Source organism: Phyllobates terribilis, unplaced genomic scaffold, assembly GCF_046119375.1.
Source record: "Phyllobates terribilis strain yellow unplaced genomic scaffold, ASM4611937v1 Scaffold_140__1_contigs__length_4765195, whole genome shotgun sequence".
Classification (NCBI taxonomy): Eukaryota; Metazoa; Chordata; class Amphibia; order Anura; family Dendrobatidae; genus Phyllobates; species Phyllobates terribilis.
This window is the reverse complement of record NW_027362900.1, coordinates 4,032,948-4,052,042: the sequence shown is the minus strand read 5'-3', so window position 1 is coordinate 4,052,042 and position 19,095 is coordinate 4,032,948. Positions and strand designations below refer to the sequence as shown.

Sequence of the window (19,095 nt, the reverse complement as noted above, 5' to 3'; positions counted from 1 at the left end):
GATCCTGGTATGCATGGAACCCCTCATCCCTATCCTGGTATGCATGGCACCCCTCACCCCCAATCCTAGTATGCATGGCACCTTTTATCCATATCCTGGTATTCATGGCCCCCTCATCCCCATCTTGGTATGCATGGCCCCCTCATCCCCAATCCTGGAATGCATGGCACCCCTCATCCCCATCCTGGTATGCATGGCCCCCTCATCCCCAATCCTGGTATGCATGGCACCCTTCATCCCCAATCCTGGTATGCATGGCACCCTTCAGCCCCAATCCTGGTCTGCATCGTACCCCTCACCCCCAATCCTAGTATTCATGTCACCCTCACCCCCAATCCTGGTATGCATGGCACCTCTCACCCCCAATCCTGGTATACATGGCACCCCTCACCCCCAATCCTGGTATGCATGGCACCCCTCATCCTTGTATGCATGGCCCCCTCAGCCTTATCCTGGTATGCATGGGCCCCTCACCCCCATCCTGGTATGCATGGCACTCCTCATCCCTATCCTGGTATGCATGGTACACCATCCCTCATCCATATCCTGGTATGTATGGTACCCCTCATCCTGGTATGCATGGTACCCCTCATTCCTATCCTGGTATGTATGGCACCCCTCACATCCAATCCTGGTATGCATGGCGCCCCTCATCCTCAATCCTGGTATGCATGGCACCCCTCATTCCAATCCTGTTATGCATGTCACCCCTCATCCCCAATCCTGGTATGCATGGCCCCCTTATCCCTATCCTGGTATGCATGGCACCCTTCACCCCCAATACTGGTATGCATGGCACCCCTCACCCCCAATTCTGGTATGCATGGCACCCCTCTCCCCCAATCCTGGTATGTATGGCACCCCTCGCCCCCATTTCTGGTAAGCATGGCACCCCTCTCCCCCAATCCTGGTATGCATGGCACCCCTCGCCCTCAATCCTGGTATTCATGGCACCCCATCCCTTATCCTGGTATGCATGGCACCCCTCATCCTATTCTGGTATGCATGGTACCCCTCATACCTATTCTGGCATGCATGGCACCACTTCCCTTATCCTGGTATGCATGGTACCCCGCATTCCTATCCTGGTATGTATGGTACCCCTCATCCCTATTCTGGTATGCATGGCACCCTTCACCCCCCAATCCTGGTATGGATGGTCCCCTCACCTCCCAATCCTGGTATGTATGGTCTCCTCACCCCCCCAATCCTGGTATGTGTAGTACCCCTCATCCTGTATACATGACCCCTTGTATGCATGGTCTCCTCACCCCACAATCCTGGTATGCTTGGTACCCCTCACCCCCCCCAATCCTGGTATGTATGACCCTCCTCATTTCCCAATCCTGGTATGTATGGTACCCCTCATCCCCCAATCCTGGTATGTGTGGCCCCCTCACCTCCCAATCCTGGTATGCTTGGTACCCCTCATCCCCCAATTCTGGTATGTGTGGCCCCCTCACCTCCCAATCCTGGTATGTGTGGCCCCCTCACCTCCCAATCCTGGTATGCTTGGTACTCCTCATCCCCCAATCCTGGTATGCATGGTACCCCTCAACCCCAAATCCTGGTATGCATGGTACCCTTCAACCCCCAATCCTGGTATGTGTGGCCCTCTCATCCCCCAATCCTTGTATGTATGGCACCCTTCATCCTTTCACGCTGCACACATACAAAAAAATAAACACTTATACCTTTCTTCCTTGTGCTCCAGTGCTGCTGTCTCCTGTTCTGCCGGAGGGAGGAGTGTGGCGCCGGAGTGTGTGCATGCGCATACCGCGCTGTCCGGCGCCATTTTGCTGAAGACACACTGAAAATGTGTCTTCAGTAAAATGGCGCCAGATAGCGCTATGTGCATGCGCCGATTCCTGCTCCGGTCTGCGGCGAAGAGAGGAGCAGCGGCAACGCTCCTCTAGGTGAGTTAAGTATGGCCGTATGCGTTCAGTTCCTACGCATACCGTGATGTCCGGCGCCATACACATTCCTCTAACCTGTAACGGCTCCATGTGTGCTTCTGTCTGGAGCCAGACTGCGCAGGCAGTCTATTAAGGCTTCAGACAGAGATGCGCATCTCTGGTTATATTATAAATGTTGTGGTTGAAATTTCGGCCTATAAAGTGTTTGCACTCTATTCCCCATTTTAAACATCAATATATAGACATTGTTTTTTTTTTGCATTTTTAACATCATGGCTGTCTTTTTGTGTTAACATTTTTGGCATTTCTAATTTCAGATTCCTGGCTACTGGCAATTCATTTAGTTCACACCATTTCCAGTTCCTCCTTGGCACGTCGATGATATCCCAGATTGTACGCTCAACCTGTGATATTATTTGGGACAAGCTGAAGAGCCGGTTGATGCCTCAGCCAAGCACACATGACTGGGTGAGGATTGCCCAGGGTTCATGGAAGCAGCACAGTTTCCCAATTGTATCGGTGCACTAGATGGGAAGCACATTCGTGTCAAGAAGCTGCCAAACTCATGCTCATGATTCTTTAATAAATTACATTTTTTTCTCAGTAGAGCTGCTGGCTTTAGCTGACAGTAACTACTGTTCTGTAATTGCTGACATTGGTGCCTATGGGAGTGTGTCGGATGCTCGTATCCTTCGCTCCTCCAGATTTGCTAGGCGGCTTGCTGAAACGAATGTAAACCTTCCCCAGCCATGTGCACTTCCAGGAGCCTCTGGTTCACCTGCACCATTTATTATGGTTGCTGATGAGGGTTTTGCACTCTCAAGCCATATTTTGAGGCCATTTGCGCAAAGAGGTTTGGATACACAGAGGCGCATTTTTAACATGCAACTGACAAAATCCCGTTGTTTTGTTGAGTGTGCTTTTGGATTGTTAACCTCTAAGTGGCCTATATTTCAGAGTCCTATACAAATCCATCCAGCCAATGTTAAGGCAGCCATAAAGCCAAGCATCCTCTTGCATAATTTTGCAAGAACACATGAAGCATTCTTGGAAGATGTTGAGGATGTGACAATGTTAGGCGTGCCAAGACCACAGGACATTCCGCGTGGTCCACAAGCTGGTACTTCTGGCCTTCGAGTCAGGAATATTTTTTGTGATTATTTTAGGTCACCAGATGGTAGTGTCCCATGGCAAATGGAGTGATTGAAAGCATGCCATCATTAGATAGAATTGTAGGGTTTGATTTTTTGAATTGACAATGAGGATCTGTCACGTGGGTTGCGACCTTATTTTTGTTTGCGGAAAATGTTACACACCCTTCGCAAAGGCTTCCTCTTTCCCTGACAAAATAACAAATACCTCATTTTTCAATTTTCCATAAGTTTACCGTTGTTTGATTCAAACTCATTTTGTTTAAAAAGAAGCCTCCTCTTTATTTTTAATTTTGCAAGATTTATGTGATTTCATCCTGTTTTACATATAAAAACAAAAACACATTCTGATGTTGTACTTTTATTGTTGTTTTTAGTCAATATCTTGCCATAAATTATTCCATGTCTGCTTACTGGACCACTGTTAGCACACAATTCTTCTTATTGCTGCATATGTCGTCAATGAGCACAGAAACTTTAAGTTCACACTCTGTATACAACATCACACACATTGTGTTGTGAGGTTAGTGTAATTATACATGCTTAAATAAGGCCCGAGTGGCAACACATTCTGGGCCCATGAATGTAGCACATTTTCTCACATTAGGTGTAATGTCATGTAAGTTGTTGAGCATGTGAGTTATTTTGACACCCGTTGTATGTTAATGAAACCTTAGATTTGTTTTTGATATTTTTCAGGCTGACATTATATTATACATCCACACAACACTAACAAACACACTGTCACCAATGCTGTTTTATGTTTGTTGTTTTTTGGCGTTTCTTTTATAATGTATGTATGAAAATAAAAACTAACCATCTGAACAAATGAACAAGTTCTTTTATTATGCAGCCAACACATGTGATTCTGTTATTGTTGCAAGAACATTAATACATATATAATATATACAGCAGATTTAGGATCATTAGTTATAAATCCACATAATCACCCTGACTCGACAATGATTCCTCTGTGGGGTTTTGTGTGCTTCCCCATTCAGGGCTGGAGGAGTGTGTCAGTTTGGCCGGTAGATGTTTGGGGGTGGAGTGAGGGTGTTTGCCCGTGTGTGTATGGCTGCATGTGTCACAGATGTGTCTGTAGGATAATGTTCTTGTGTCAAAGAGGCTGAATACCTTGTTTGGTCTGTGTTTTGTGTGTGATGTGAGTAATTATGAGGGGCTGCGTATTGGTGAGCTGCCACACCAGGCTGTGTATAATTTTGTGTGGTTGTAATGTGGCTGACATGTTTGAGATGGATTAGCTTGTTGGGATCTTGGCAGAGGCTTGTGAAGTCCAAATTGTTGGGGCACAGGTGTCTGATGCCTTACAGGCAGAGTGTAGGGCTGAGGCTCACAAAATGTTGGCCCACCAGTAGCCTCCACAGGCATGAGGGTAGTCATATGTGAATGTTGCTGGATGGATGGTGGTGTTGGACGAACAGAGGAAGGGCCAGGCATGTGCTGGTACTGATGGGTGTAAACGGTGTTCAAGAACATTTGAGTCTAAAAAGTTTGAGAGATACACTCCTCTTTATGCACCTGATGAAGGTTTTTTTTTAAGCAGAAACGCATGGTGATTTGTGCATTAAGATATCCGGTATATGTGATAATTTCTTCACGATATCTTGTTTTTAAATATATACATTTTTTTTTTAAGAAAATAAAACCACCCCATTTTTTAAAGAAAAAGTAGGTCATAAGGTGGTTCTTTTCAAACTCACAAGGATTCCCATAATATCCACAGGAGCGCCAGCAGGGTCTAGAAATAAACACTTGAAATAGATCACTCTGTGTGTAATGACTCTATATAATATGAGTTTCACTTTTTGTATTGAAGAACTGAAATAAATTAACTTTTTGATGATATTCTAATTTTACACACGCAGCTCCACTCCGTACACCTCGTACAGGCGCGGCTCCGCTCTGTACCCCTCAAGCACATGCGGTTCCGCTCTGTACCCCTCGCACACATGCGGCTGTGCTCTGTACACCTCAAACACATGCGGCTGCGCTCTGTACGCCTCAAACACATGCGGTTCCGCTCTGTACGCCTCCTACGCACGCGGCTGTGCTCTGTACGCCTCCTACGCACGCGGCTGTGCTCTGTACGCCTCCTACGCGCGCGCCTCCGCTCTGTACGCCTCCTACGCGCGCGCCTCCGCTCTGTACGCCTCCTACGCGCGCGGCTCCGCTCTGTACGCCTCCTACGCGCGCGGCTCCGCTCCGTACGCCTCCTACGCGCGCGGCTCCGCTCCGTACGCCTCGTACGCGCGCGGCTCCGCTCCGTACGCCTCGTACGCGCGCGGCTCCGCTCCGTACGCCTCGTACGCGCGCGGCTCCGCTCCGTACGCCTCGTACGCGCGCGGCTCCGCTCCGTACGCCTCGTACGCGCGCGGCTCCGCTCCGTACGCCTCGTACGCGCGCGGCTCCGCTCCGTACGCCTCGTACGCGCGCGGCTCCGCTCCGCACGCCTCGTACGCGCGCGGCTCCGCTCCGCACGCCTCGTACGCGCGCGGCTCCGCTCCGCACGCCTCGTACGCGCGCGGCTCCGCTCCGCACGCCTCGTACGCGCGCGGCTCCGCTCCGCACGCCTCGTACGCGCGCGGCTCCGCTCCGCACGCCTCGTACGCACGCGGCTCCGCTCCGTACGCCTCGTACGCACGCGGCTCCGCTCCGTACGCCTCGTACGCACGCGGCTCCGCTCCGTACGCCTCGTACGCACGCGGCTCCGCTCCGTACGCCGCGTACGCAAGCGGCTCCGCTCCGTACGCCTCGTACACACGCGGCTCCGCTCCGTACGCCTCGTACACACGCGGCTCCGCTCCGTACGCCTCGTACACACGCGGCTCCGCTCCGTACGCCTCGTACACACGCGGCTCCGCTCCGTACGCCGCGTACACAAGCGGCTCCGCTCCGTACGCCTCGTACACACGCGGCTCCGCTCCGTACGCCTCGTACACACGCGGCTCCGCTCCGTACGCCTCGTACACACGCGGCTCCGCTCCGTACGCCTCGTACACACGCGGCTCCGCTCCGTACACCTCGTACACACGCGGCTCCGCTCCGTACACCTCGTACACACGCGGCTCCGCTCCGTACACCTCGTACACACGCGGCTCCGCTCCGTACACCTCGTACACACGCGGCTCCGCTCCGTACACCTCGTACACACGCGGCTTTGCTCCGTACACCTCGTACACACGCGGCTCTGCTCCGTACACCTCGTACACACGCGGCTCTGCTCCGTACGCCTCGTACACACGCGGCTCTGCTCCGTACGCCGCGTACACAAGCGGCTCCGCTCCGTACACCTCGTACACACGCGGCTCCGCTCCGTACACTTCGTACACACGCGGCTCTGCTCCGTACACCTCGTACACACGCGGCTCTGCTACATCCACACTGTAAACCCCTCCTGACCCCACACATAAACTTCAGCTCATCCAGGCCCCTGATCATGTGACCCCTGACTCCTCCCCCTCCTGTGACCTCATCACAGGTCCTGTGCGCACAGAGCAGCCATATATGTGGTGGCGGCTCTGCAGGTGGAGGTATGTGCCGTCTCCATTACTCCCTATCAGGATTAGCCATTATTCACACTCGTGTGTCTATTTTGTGTCTGTTTTTCTTGCATGGTGAAATAAATCATCCCTCTGATTGACCGCTGGCTGCTTGCAGGGAGGCAGCTGACAATCAGTGTGATGGCGTCAGTCACTACCCATCAAGAAAGCAGAGCCAAAGAGAAACCGCTGCTCCGTCTACGTGACTCATCAGGAGCCGCAGAGTCACTGGCAGGAGCAGTCCGTCACCGCTCTGCTCAGACACCGGCTCAGATATGGTCCGTGGACAGTCCGTTCTTTTTCTTGGACCTGTTCTCTTGAATGAACGAGTTTAGTCCACAAATCACCGGAGGGAAGAACAAGAGAATATCCCTAAATAATCGACTATGTCCGTGTTCACACCACGAGTGCAGCGCTCAGGCCGAACCTCCTCCGGTCCTCAGAGCAAAGGTCATTAATGGCCGCCATAAAAATCCACTTCTTCTTCCGGCATCATCCAGGATCAGATCCACAGATTACTGCTTTATACCAGAATCAGTAATTGTATTATTACATAGAATTATTGATGACGTTACATCTTCTCATCTTCTCATTCAGGTCTCTACAATATCAGATCCCCTCAGTGAAGAGCTTCTATAGAAGAGAATTTTCCTGTCAAAGATGGATATGGACAGAGACAAGATGGCGGAGAGGATATTACACCTCACCCTAGAGATCCTCTTCCGGCTTACTGGAGAGGTGAGAGATTCTGATGACGTCACATTACATCATTCTTATCTATGGGAATAACAGATGGACAGAACTGGAGAGGTGAGGACTCTGGAAATGTCTGTAATGAGATTTATGAATGTGTATCTCCATAACCAGAGATTAATCACGAGGCCTCCACCTCACCCCCTGATACATGATGACATCAATGACCAGAAGATCCTAGAACTCACCTACAAGATGATTGAGCTGCTGACTGGAGAGGTGACACTGCTGGGAATGATGGGACATTATACAGTAACGCTATGAAGGGATCGGGGGGATGATGGTATCATTGTATGTGTCAGGTTCCTATAAGGTGTCAGGATGTCGCTGTCTATTTCTCCATGGAGGAGTGGGAGTATTTAGAAGGACACAAAGATCTGTACAAGGACGTCATGATGGAGGTTCCCCAGCCCCTCACATCACCAGGTAATAGACAGGACTAAATACACACGGCCTATAATTATCTGTAAGTAAAGAATGAATTCAGTCCCTGTATGTGTTTCCTCCAGATCTATCCAGTAAGAGGACAACACCAGAGAGATGTCCCCGTCCTCTTCTTCCACAGGACTGTAAACAAGAAGATCTCAGTGTTCCTCAGGATCATCAGGTAGATGGAGAGAAGGTGTCATGAGATCTCCCCTATGATGTGTAGACGGCTGTGAGGGTCTTGTGCTCAGTCTTGTTTTATCCACCAGTATTATATGTTTTCTATTTGTGTAATGAGAACGGTGGAGATGGCAGGATTAGAGCTGATCATAGATGGGACTTCTCCATCTGTCTGTGACTTCTACAATATTTGTTTCAGGGTGAAGATCTGACCCATATTAATACTACAGAGACATATGTGAGGGGTGATGAGTGGTGTAAAGAGGAGATTCCCACATATGACCACCCAGGTGAGTAGTAACCACTAAATGCAGAGAAGTCTCAGATTTTAAAAAATTGTATTACATGTAAGAATCTGTGTCCTGTCCGGATTTGTAATCTTTATATTAATTGTTTATTAACCCCTTACTGACAATGTCAGTAATAGTACATCTCTGTGCCCTGGGCCTTATGGCTAACCCCCGATAATATGTGCCAGGAGCGATCCCACAGCGGTACATTAACCCCCAAAATGCTGCGATCTAAGTCGATTGCTGCATTCCGGGAGCAAGGGGTGGTAACCCCTCTTACCTTGTATCCAGGATCCCGTGCTGTGTCTGCTGGGTCCGGTAGTTGCCATGGTCATGACGACATCCGGGTCACCAGGCATCAGCAAGTTAGTTAGATCGTTCTCAGTGCACGTTCTAACTAACTTGTGCCAGTGCAGGACTGACAGCCTGCATAGCGCAGAGATGCTCCTGCATCTCTATGCTATGCAAGTGATCAGGCTTCAAGAAGTGAAAGTCCCATAGCGGGACAAATTGTAAAAGTAATTAAAAAAGTGCCAGAAAGTGGGTAAAAATTGTAAAAATATTAAAAAAAATTAAAAATAATGAAAATATAAAAATACTGTACCCATAAATAAATATTATTATAAAAAAAAAAAACATTAAAAGTACACACATTTGGTATCGCCACATCCAGAACGACCTGACCTATAAAACTGTCCCACTAGTTAACCCCTTTAGTGAACACGGTAAAAAAATAAAAAGCAAAGAAAAACTGCCAAACAAAAAATGAAATAAAACGCGATCATAAAGACGAATGTTTGTCCTGCAAAAAACAAGCCACGATACAGCTCCATCAGCCGAAAAATAAAAAAGTTATAACCCTCTGAATAAAGTGATACAAAACAATTTTTTTTTATATAAAATAGTTTTTATTGTATAAAAGCCCCAAACCATAAAAAAAAAAAAAAAAAAAAGTGGTACCGCTGTAAACGTACTGACCCGAAGAATAAATTTTACCACACGCGGAATGGCTTAAAAAAAAAAAAAGCAATTCCTGAATTGTTGGTTTTTGTTTATTCTGCCTCCCAAAAATCAGAATAGAAAGCGATCAGAAAATGTCACATGCTCGAAAACGGAACCAAGAAAAGCGTCAACTTGTGCCGCAAAAAACAAGCCCTTACATGACTCTTCAGCCGAAATATGGAAAAATTATTTTTCTGCCTTTTAGGGTGTGACAGCTGCCAAATATAGAAATCCGATATGAATCTGGTATCGCTGTAATCGCACCGACCTGAAGAATAAAGTTGTCTAATCACTTATACCGCACGAGGAACGGTGAAAAAAATAAACTCTAGAGTTAGGGTTGTGCTAGAGTTAGGGTTGTGCTAGGGTTAGGTTTGTGTTAGGGTTAGGTTTGTGTTAGGGTTAGGGTTGTGCTAGGTTTAGGGTTGTGTTAGGGTTGGGGTTAGGGTTGTGTTGGGGTTATGATTTTTTTAAAAGTAAAGAAAAAAATGATGACTAGTGTTGAGCACAAGTGCTCGCTACTTGAGTTTGCATCAGGTGCTCGAGTATACACCGAGTATCGCGGGTGCTCTAGTAACATGCTCGAGTTTCTGCCCCATATGCTTCGCGGCCAAAAAAACCTTGCGGGGATTGCCTGCCATGCACGAGCGATCCCCACATGTTTTTTTTGGGTATCTTAACAACCGTGAAACATGCGGGGCGGAGACTCGCACATGTCACTCGAGCACCCGCGATACATGGTGCATACTCTAGTACCCGATGCAAACTCAAGTAGCGAGCACTTGCACTCAAGACTAATGACAACTTATTCAATATGATGACCTAATGTTATCAAATTCTGTGTCGTACCTCTGGGTTCAAAATGTTCACTATACCCCTTGATAAAATCCTTAAGGGTTCTAGTTTTCAAAATGGGGTCACTTGGGGGGTTTCCACTATATAGGCGCATCAGGGGCTCCCCAAACGCTACATGGCGTCCCCTCTTGATTCCAGACAATTTTGAGTTCAAAAAGTCACACAGTGATCCTCTCCTTCTGAACCCTGCCGTGCGCCCAGTGTATTTTCCCCATATATGGGGTATCTGCGTACTCAGAAGAAATTGCACAACAGGTTTTGGGGTCAATTTTCTCCTCTTACCCCTGTGAAAATAAAAAAATTGGGGCTAAAATATAATTTTTGTGGAAAAAGTTAATTTTTTTTTATTTTCACGGCTCTACGTTATAAACTTCTGTGAAGCACCTGGGGGTTTAGGGTGCTCACCACACATCTAGAGAAGTTCCTTGAGGGGGTCTAGTTTCCAAAATGGTGTCCGTTGTGGGCAGTTTCCACTGTTTCGACACTTCAGGGACTCTCCAAACGCGACATGTCATCTGCTAATTATTTAAGCAAATTTTACGTTCAAGAAGTCAAATGGCGCATCTTCCCTTCGTGCGCTCAAACAGTGGTTTTCCCCCACCTATGTGGTATCGGCGTGCTCAGGAAAAATTGCACAACAAATTTTGCGGTCAATTTTTTCCAGTCACCCTTGCGAAAATAAATAAATTTGGGTCTAAATTAACATTTTTGTGAAAAAAAGTTAAATGTTCATTGTTTTCTTCCACATTCCTAAAATTCCTGTGAAGCACCTGAAGGGTTAATAAACTTTTTGAATATGGTTTTGAGCACCTTGAGGGGTGCAGTTTTTAGAATGGTGTCACTTTTGGGTATTTTCTGTCATAAAGGCCCCTCAAAATCACTTTAAATGTGATGTGGGCCCTAAAAAAAAAGTAGTTTTGTAAATTTTGTTGGAAAAATGAGAAATTGCTGGTCAACTATTAACCCTTATAACTTCCTAACAAAAAAAAAATTGGGTTCCAAAATTGTGCTGATGTAAAGTTGACATGTGCCAACTTTTATTTATTAACTATTTTGTGTAACATATTTCTCTGATTTAAGGGCATGAAAATTCAAATTTAGAAAATTGCGAAATTATCAAAATTTTCTGACTTATTTTCAGATTTTTTTTCACAAATAAACGCAGGTCATATCGAATAAATGTTGCCACTATCATGAAGTACAATATGTCATGAAAAAACAATATTGGAATCAGTCTGATCCGTTGAAGAGTTCCAGAGTTATTACCTCATAAAGTGGCACTGGTCAGAACTGTAAAAATTTGCCCGTCATTAACGTGCAAACAGCCTTCGGGAGTAAAGGGGTTAAAGAATACTGCCACTTAAATGATTTTTATGTTACACCGACATGGATACTGTTCTTGTGGCAAGTGCTGCAGGTCAAAAATATCTGGAATGAGTTCGTAAACTTAAAGCGCACCTGTCAGCAGGATTGTGCTCAGTAAACTACATACACTGTCTGGTGGGTGACATTACACTGGTTAATACGATACCTTGTTTGATGAAATCCGTTTTGTGGTTCTTGTGTAATCTTTACTTTCAATTTGGAGATAATAATATGCTTCGGGGCGGCCTGTGGGGGGCGCTTATCTGGTGCGCTGCTTACATATTCATCTGTATGCTCTTATGACAGCTCACTGTGCCGTCACTGACCTGCCTCCTATTTTACCTAGGACCCGCACTGCTAGATGCATTATGTAAAATAAAATATGAATTATATAAAATGAATTTTATCGATCACCCATGACAGCACCACGAGAGAGGCGATTCATCCTTCCAGAACAGGATACCCACAGGCTTAAAAGGGCAGCACCTCTCCCACAGATCAGTTGTTTTCCTGTCCTTGATGAGTGAACCTTTGTACCGGAAGATCATTCTCCCAGGCCCAGACGGACGGTTCAGGCAGCGGTATTTTCCCTGCCTCGGCCAGTGCAGGGTCCCTAGAAGCTCCACAGTGGGTCCAGGAGGACTTTCACGGTTGTGTGCGGGTGCAGGTGAGCAGCATCCCGGGCGAGGATGGCTTGGCTCATCGGGTGTTGGCACGCACCTAGAAGCGAGATACAGGGCAGCAGCATGTGCAGTGCTTACTTGGAATTCATGCCAGCTGGCGTTTTCCGGTCTGAAGGCGCGCCTCTCTGATGCGAAGAAGGCGTGTTTGATGCCAGGATGTGCCAGAACAGCATGTTAGCAGCGGCCGAGGCGTGCCCAGATAGCGCAGCCACTTGACCGGAAGTGTGTGGGCCTGTAGAGGTGGGGAATAGCGTTTCTCCAGCTTCTAAATGACGGCAGGAGCATGGATCGGTGCTTCCTTGCTCATTGTTCCCTCCAGAATAATAGATATCACTGAGCCGCAGCAGCCGCCTGATAAGAAGCCCCAGAAGCAGGCGGAACAGCGTCGACCCCGTAGCAGTAGTTTTGGTGGCAGTGTCTGTGAGAGACGGAGGTCTGCGGGCAGTGGCAGATCCAGTCAGAGGAGCTCCAGGAAAGTAAACGAGTTTTCGGCCTCTAGAGATGGTCTTTTGGCTGAGGTGGGTTCCCCTCTAAATCTCGTACTATTTGATTGCCTCACACTGGTAAGTGATCTTTGTGAAAGTTCACTCAGTGATGTAGCCTTTCCCTTTTTTGTCAGTTATTGCCAGGGAAAGAAGTGTACAGCAAAGTCTAACCGCAAAGAGTGTGCGCTTTGCAGAAATCTATTGCCTGACTCCAACCAAAAAAAAACGTTGCCAGTCTTGTATAGAGCAGACAGTAGCGGAGGAGACCACTAACTCTGCCACCGATTTAAGATCAATTATCATGGCGGAAGTCCCTTAAATCTCTTTCCCAGGAAGAGGTTCATAGAGGTAAGAAGAGCCAAAAGGGCTAGCCAGTGGTCCCGGGGTTACATGTGTCTAGCGTTTCAAATAATGATGACGAATCCTCCTCAGACGGTATCGCTGGCATTCTTTGTTTTCCTATAGATGAGATGGACAAACTCGTAAAGGCAGTTTGGACCACAATGGGGATAGTCGAGTCAAAACTCGAGAAATCAGTTCAGAACATTATGTTTGAAGGCTTGGACCAAAAAAAGCATAGGTCATTTCTTATGAATGAAAAAATCTGCCCCATAATTTAGAGGGAATGGAAAAGATCTGAAAAGAGAGGCTCCCTTCCCCCATCAATTAAGAGGAGATATCCCTTGGATGAGCCTTCCTTGTCAAACAAGAACAAAGTCCCAAAACTGGATGCGGCCATAGTAAAGGCGGCTTAGATGTACATGGGAGATGTTGACTGGTGCTCTAGAGCCAACAATGGCTGTTACATGTACAGCCAGATCCTTAATCATCTGGTTGGATCATCTGGAAACCCAGTTAAAAGACACAATGTCAAGACACAATATCTTGGCCACTGTCCCACTTATGCGAGGGGCTGCAGCTTTTCTATCTTCGCTTCGGCGGATTCAAGTTTGTTTAGCTGCAAGGTCAGCAGCCATTTCAAACACTGAGGCTGCGTGCCCACGTTGCGGATTACAAGCATTTTTGATGCGGAATTTACGCAGCGTAAACGCTTGTAAAACGCTTGTTAATCCGCACCCCATGGTCCCCAATGAGAATCCGCAAGTCCTATGCCCATGCTGCGGATTTTTCCGCAGCGTTTATGCTGCGTTCAAAAATCCGCAGCATGTTCATTAATTCCGCATGCGGAATTGCCTTGTGCAATGCATTAAAAACGCAAGGCAATTCCGCATGTGGAAAACGCACGATAAACGCGCAATAAACGCATGCGGAATTCCGCATGCGTTTTTCCGGGAGAGGACTTGCAGAAATGAAGCAGAAATTTTCTGCTTCATTTCTGCAACGTGGGCACATAGCCTTATGGTTAAAATGTTGGCCAGGGAAACTCCAGGCTAGAATGAGACTGTGTGCCATTCCGTGTGAGGGGGAACACCTATTTGGCCCAGCTTTAGAAAAGGCTGGCAATGCTAAAAAGGGATATCCTAACTTGTCCATTCCAGCCTACAAGCGATCCTTCCGGAAAAGAAGGTTCACTCGCAGGAAGACCTCCACAGATCAAGACAAATGGAAAGATCAAAGAAGAAAAGGTAACAGCTTCATGTTCGGAACCTCTTCCCAGGATTACAAAAAGTCAGTGATTTCCAGCCCAGGTGGGGGGAGACTTTCGTCCTTCTTCCCGGCCTGGGAAAAAATATTGGGAAACAGTTGGATTCTCGGCCTGATAAAATCCGGTCTAGAAATGGAGTTCCACTCAATCCCGCATGGAAGATTCGTGGTAATACCCTCTAGGTCTTTGTCAGCAGAGCAACGGGCCCCAGAGGCCGAAGTCTCAGCTGGTACAGAAGGCTGTCCTATTAGAAGTTTCAGTGTCAGAAAGAGGGAAGGGGTTTTAATCCCCTCTCTTTCTAATCAAGAAACCAGACTGCTCTTTCAGGATGATAATAAATTTGAAGGGCTTTATTCAATTCCTGAGAATCCTTTCATTCAAAATGGAATGTGTAAAATCTGCAATTCCCAGAAGAGGTGATGGCCCATCTCCGGGAGAAGAATGTATTGATTATCCTGTATTTGTATAATTTTCTGGTTGTATTCAATTCGACCCGGCATTGCACTAGTCAGTTACAGGAGGTGATATCCACCTAAGAATGTTTAGGTTTCCTATTGAACCTTAAAAAGTCAAAGATAGAGCCCCTAAAAATACAGGACTATTTTGGGTTTCTGCTGGTGCAGGAGTATCATTTCCCAGGCGATAGAAAAGATCCGAGGCCGGATGTTAAGGGCCCTGAAATTCCCCATCCTGTCCCTTAGAAGCGCTGTGTCCCTTCTAGGTTTCTAACTTCATGCATTCCGGCAGTCTTGTGAGCCCAGTTCCATACTAGAGCCTTGCAGTAGGATGTGTTAAGAAATGACATTTCCTTTAGAGGACACCTGGAATGAAGGATGACGCTATCCCCAATGTCAATGCAGTCCCTCCTTTGGTGGCTGGATGTCACTAATCTGTCCAGGTGGGCTCCCTGGGTAAATAAAGTCACACAGTTGTTCACCACGGATGTGAGTCACAGGGATTGGGGGGCTCATCCAGAAGACGTAGTAAACCAGGGCTTTTGGACAAGGGGACGAGAGAGTTTTTTCCTCAAACTTGAAGGAATTACTTGCAGTTGAGTTGGCAGTAAGAAGACTCCTTGTGTTCCTACAGAGTCATCATGTCAGGGGCTTTTCATGGTTGAGGACAATGTCTGTCACTGACTCGTGGGTCCTCCCGCAGATTCCAAATCTCCTCTCTGGGGCCAATTCACCATCCACAAGTAGCCAATCTTCATTTGATGGCGTGGCCTCACCTTTGAAAGAAGGGTGCTCCAGGCTGTGGTCAATCCCTAAATTCTTAATTTTCTCTATAATTCTGTCATGGTGCTGTCATGGGTGAGTCTTAGTTACTTACCAGTAATGTGTTTTTTTTCGGAACCCATGACAGCACCCTTATAATCCCTCCCGTCATGTGTGTGTGAGCACTTCTTTCACTAGTGTTATAAGTTCACAGTTTTAGTTGTGATTTGTGGTGCGGGTAAGATTTGTGTTTTGGCAACAACCAATGGAGGTCCTATCGTGCTCTGTAATCCAACTGATGCGGAGGAGAGGTGCCAACCTTTTAAGCCTGTAGGTTTCCTGTCCTTGAAGTGCGGATCCCCTCGCTCATGGTGCGGTCATAATCCTGTTATCGGTAAGACTTTATAATGAAAAATCTGAGAACAAAAATCGAAATGCTGGGTGAAATTTTTTGGTTCTGCACTGTATTATCTCAATAATTAATTATATTATTCTGAAAATAAAGTCTAAAAAAAGTGTTAAACAATGCAAGAAAAAAATCCCCAAATGCCCAATTCTGCCCATAAAAAATAGCTTAATTTGAAAGAAGAAAAACAAACCTGGCATATTTGGTATCACCATTTCCATAACAACTTGTATGTATAAAACTATTTCAATATTTATGTAGCATGATGAACAGACTTAAAAAAAGACTATGTCTGAATTGCAGCTTTTGCTTATTCTGCATAATAAAAAAAAAATCAAAAAGTGACCAAAACACAAAAAAACACCATTAACCCCTTTAGCCCCGAGGGTGGTTTGCACGTTAATGACCAGGCCAATTTTTACAATTCTGACCACTGTCACTTTATGAGGTAATTACTCTGGAACGCTTCAACGGATCTCCCTGATTCTGAGATTGTTTTTTCGTGACATATTGTACTTCATGATTGTGGTAAAATTTCTTCGATATCACTTGCGTTTATTTGTGAAAAAAACAGAAATTTGGCGAAAATTTTGAAAATTTTGCAATTTTCAAAATTTGAATTTTTATGCCCTTAAATCAGAGAGATATGTCACACAAAATACTTAATAAATAACATTTCCCACATGTTTACTTTACATCAGCACAATTTTGGAGCCCCAATTTTTTTTTGTTATGGCGCTATAAGGGTTAAAAGTTGACCAGCGATTTCTCATTTTCAACAAAATTTACAAAACCATTTTTCTAGGGACCACATCACATTTGAAGTCACTTTGAGAGGTCTTTATGACAGAAAATACCCAAAAGTGACACCATTCTAAAAACTGCACCCCTCAAGGTGCTCAAAACCACATTCAAGAACTTTATTAACCCTTCAGGTGCTTCACAGGAATTTTTGGAATGTGGAAGAAAAAAATGAACATTTAACTTTTTTCACAAAAATGTTACTTTAGACCCAATTTTTTTATTTTCGCAGGGGTAACAAGAAAAAATGGACCCCAAAATTTGTTGTGCAATTTCCCCTGGGCACGCAGATACACCATATGTGGGGAAAAAACACTGTTTGGGCGCACGGCAGGGCTCGGAAGGGAAGGAGCGCCATTTGACTTTTTGATTGTAAAATTTGCTTGAATAATTAGCGGACACCATGTTGCATTTGGAGAGCCCCTGTGTGCCTAAACATTGGAGCTCCCCCACAAGTGACCCCATTTTGGAAACTAGACCCCCCAAGGCACCTATCTAGATGCATAGTGAGCACTTGGAACCCCCAGGTGCTTCACAAATTGATTCGTAAAAATGAGAAAGTGGAAAAAAAAACACATTTTTTCATTTTTACGAATCAATTTGTGAAGCACCTGGGGGTTCCAAGTGCTCACTATGCATCTAGATAGGTGCCTTGGGTGGTCTAGTTTCCAAAATGGGGTCACTTGTCAGGGAAATCCAATGTTTAGGCACACAGGGGCTCTCCAAACGCAACATGGTGTCCGCTAACAATTTGAGCCGATTTTCCATTCAATTTGTTAGCGGACACCATGTCGCATTTGGAGAGCCCCTGATGTGCCTAAACAGTGAAGCTCCCCCACAAGTGACCCCATTTTGGAAACTATACCCCTCAAGGATTTTATTAAGGTGTATAGTGAACATTTTGAACCCAGAGGTACGACACAGAATTTGATAACATTAGGTCATCATATTGAATAAGTTGTCATTACTCTTGAGCGCAAGTGCTCGCTACTTGAGTTTGCATCGGGTACTCAGGTATGCACCATGTATCACGGGTGCTCAAGTGAAATGCTCGTGTCCCCGCCCGCATGATTCACGGTTATTAGACACCCCAATAAAAACATTCGGGGATCGCTCGTGCATGGCAAGCAATCCCCGCAAGGTTTTTTTGGCCACGAAGCATATGGGGCGGAGACTCGAGCACCCGCGATACTCAGTGCATACTCGAGCACCCGATTCAAATTCAAGTAGCGAGCACTTGCGTTCAACACTAGTTGCCATATCATTATCTTTTTTTTTTTTTTTTTACTTTTGAAAAAAAAACAACACCAACCATAACATTAGCACAACCCTAACCCCAGCCCTAGCGTTTATTTTTTACGCCGTTCCTCGTGCGGTATAAGTGATGAGATTACTTTATTCTTCGGGTCGGTGCAATTACAGCGATACCAGAATCATATCGGGTTTTTATAATTGACAGCTGTCACACACTAAAAGATTTGTAAAATCTAGTTTTTGCATCGCCATATTTTGGCCTACAGAGTCATGTGACGGCTTGTTTTTTGCGGGATGAGTTGACGTTTTTATAGGTGCCATTTTCGGGCATGTGACATTTTTTGATCGCTTTCTATTCCAGCTTTTGGGAGGCAGAATAAACAAAAAACAACAATTCAGGAATTGATCTTTTACATTTTTTTATGCTGTTCCGCGTGTGGTAAAATTGATAAGGCAGCTTTATTCTTCGGGTCAGTACGTTTACAGCGGTACCACATTTATATTGTTTTTTATGTTTTGGCGCTTTTACACAATAAAAGCTATTTTATAGAAAAAAATATTTTTTTGCATTGCTTTATTCTGAGAGCTATAACTTTTTTATTTTTCGGCTGATGGAGCCGTATGGCAGCTTGTTTTTTGCGGGACGAGATGACGTTTTCAGCGGTACCATTTTTATTTTTTTTATATTCGTCTTTTTGATCGCGTTTTATTCCATTTTTTGTTTGGCGGTATGATGATAAAGCATTGTTTTTTGCTTTGTTTATTATTTTTTTTTTTTTCTGATTGCCTGCATAGCATAGGGATGGAGCACCATCCCTGTGCCATGCAGGCAGTCAGCGCTGGACAGGGAGAAGATAGTTTGGAGATGCACTGCGCATGTCCAAAAAATCTTCCTGCTGTTTGGTGACCCGGATGTTGTCATGACAACATCGGGTCCCCATGGCAACATCCTGGAAGCCACGGCAGACAGCGCTGGAGGCCGGAAGAGGAGGTGAGTATACCGATCACCTCCTCTTAGCCACTGCAATGCTGCAATCGACTTCGATTTCAGCATTGCGGGGGTTAATGTGCTGGGAGCGGTGCGGGACCGCTCCCTGCACATAGTACCGGGTGTCAGCTGTGACAATCAGCTGACACCCGGCGGC

General features: G+C 46.0%; 2 protein-coding genes across 4 annotated transcripts in view; both read left to right on the top strand.

The window, feature by feature from the left end:
* The window catches only part of LOC141205544 (uncharacterized), a 216,762-nt gene that overhangs the window by 160,514 nt on the left and 37,153 nt on the right, over positions 1-19,095 (top strand). The gene's annotated exons all lie outside the window — the stretch shown is intronic.
* The window catches only part of LOC141205551 (uncharacterized), a 57,636-nt gene that overhangs the window by 34,786 nt on the left and 3,755 nt on the right, over positions 1-19,095 (top strand). The window contains exons 1-6 of one of the 3 annotated variants that reach the window (XM_073664116.1): positions 6,529-6,618; positions 7,225-7,365; positions 7,495-7,599; positions 7,683-7,806; positions 7,890-7,987; positions 8,186-8,276. The exons of 1 other annotated variant lie outside the window; for it this stretch is intronic. In XM_073664116.1, coding sequence (XP_073520217.1) covers positions 7,288-7,365; positions 7,495-7,599; positions 7,683-7,806; positions 7,890-7,987; positions 8,186-8,276 — 496 coding nt within the window. In that variant the 5' untranslated portion in view covers positions 6,529-6,618; positions 7,225-7,287. Of the gene's footprint in view, positions 1-6,528; positions 6,619-6,839; positions 7,078-7,224; positions 7,366-7,494; positions 7,600-7,682; positions 7,807-7,889; positions 7,988-8,185; positions 8,277-19,095 lie in introns of those variants that run through there. One more of the 3 variants, XM_073664117.1, reaches the window with a different exon arrangement.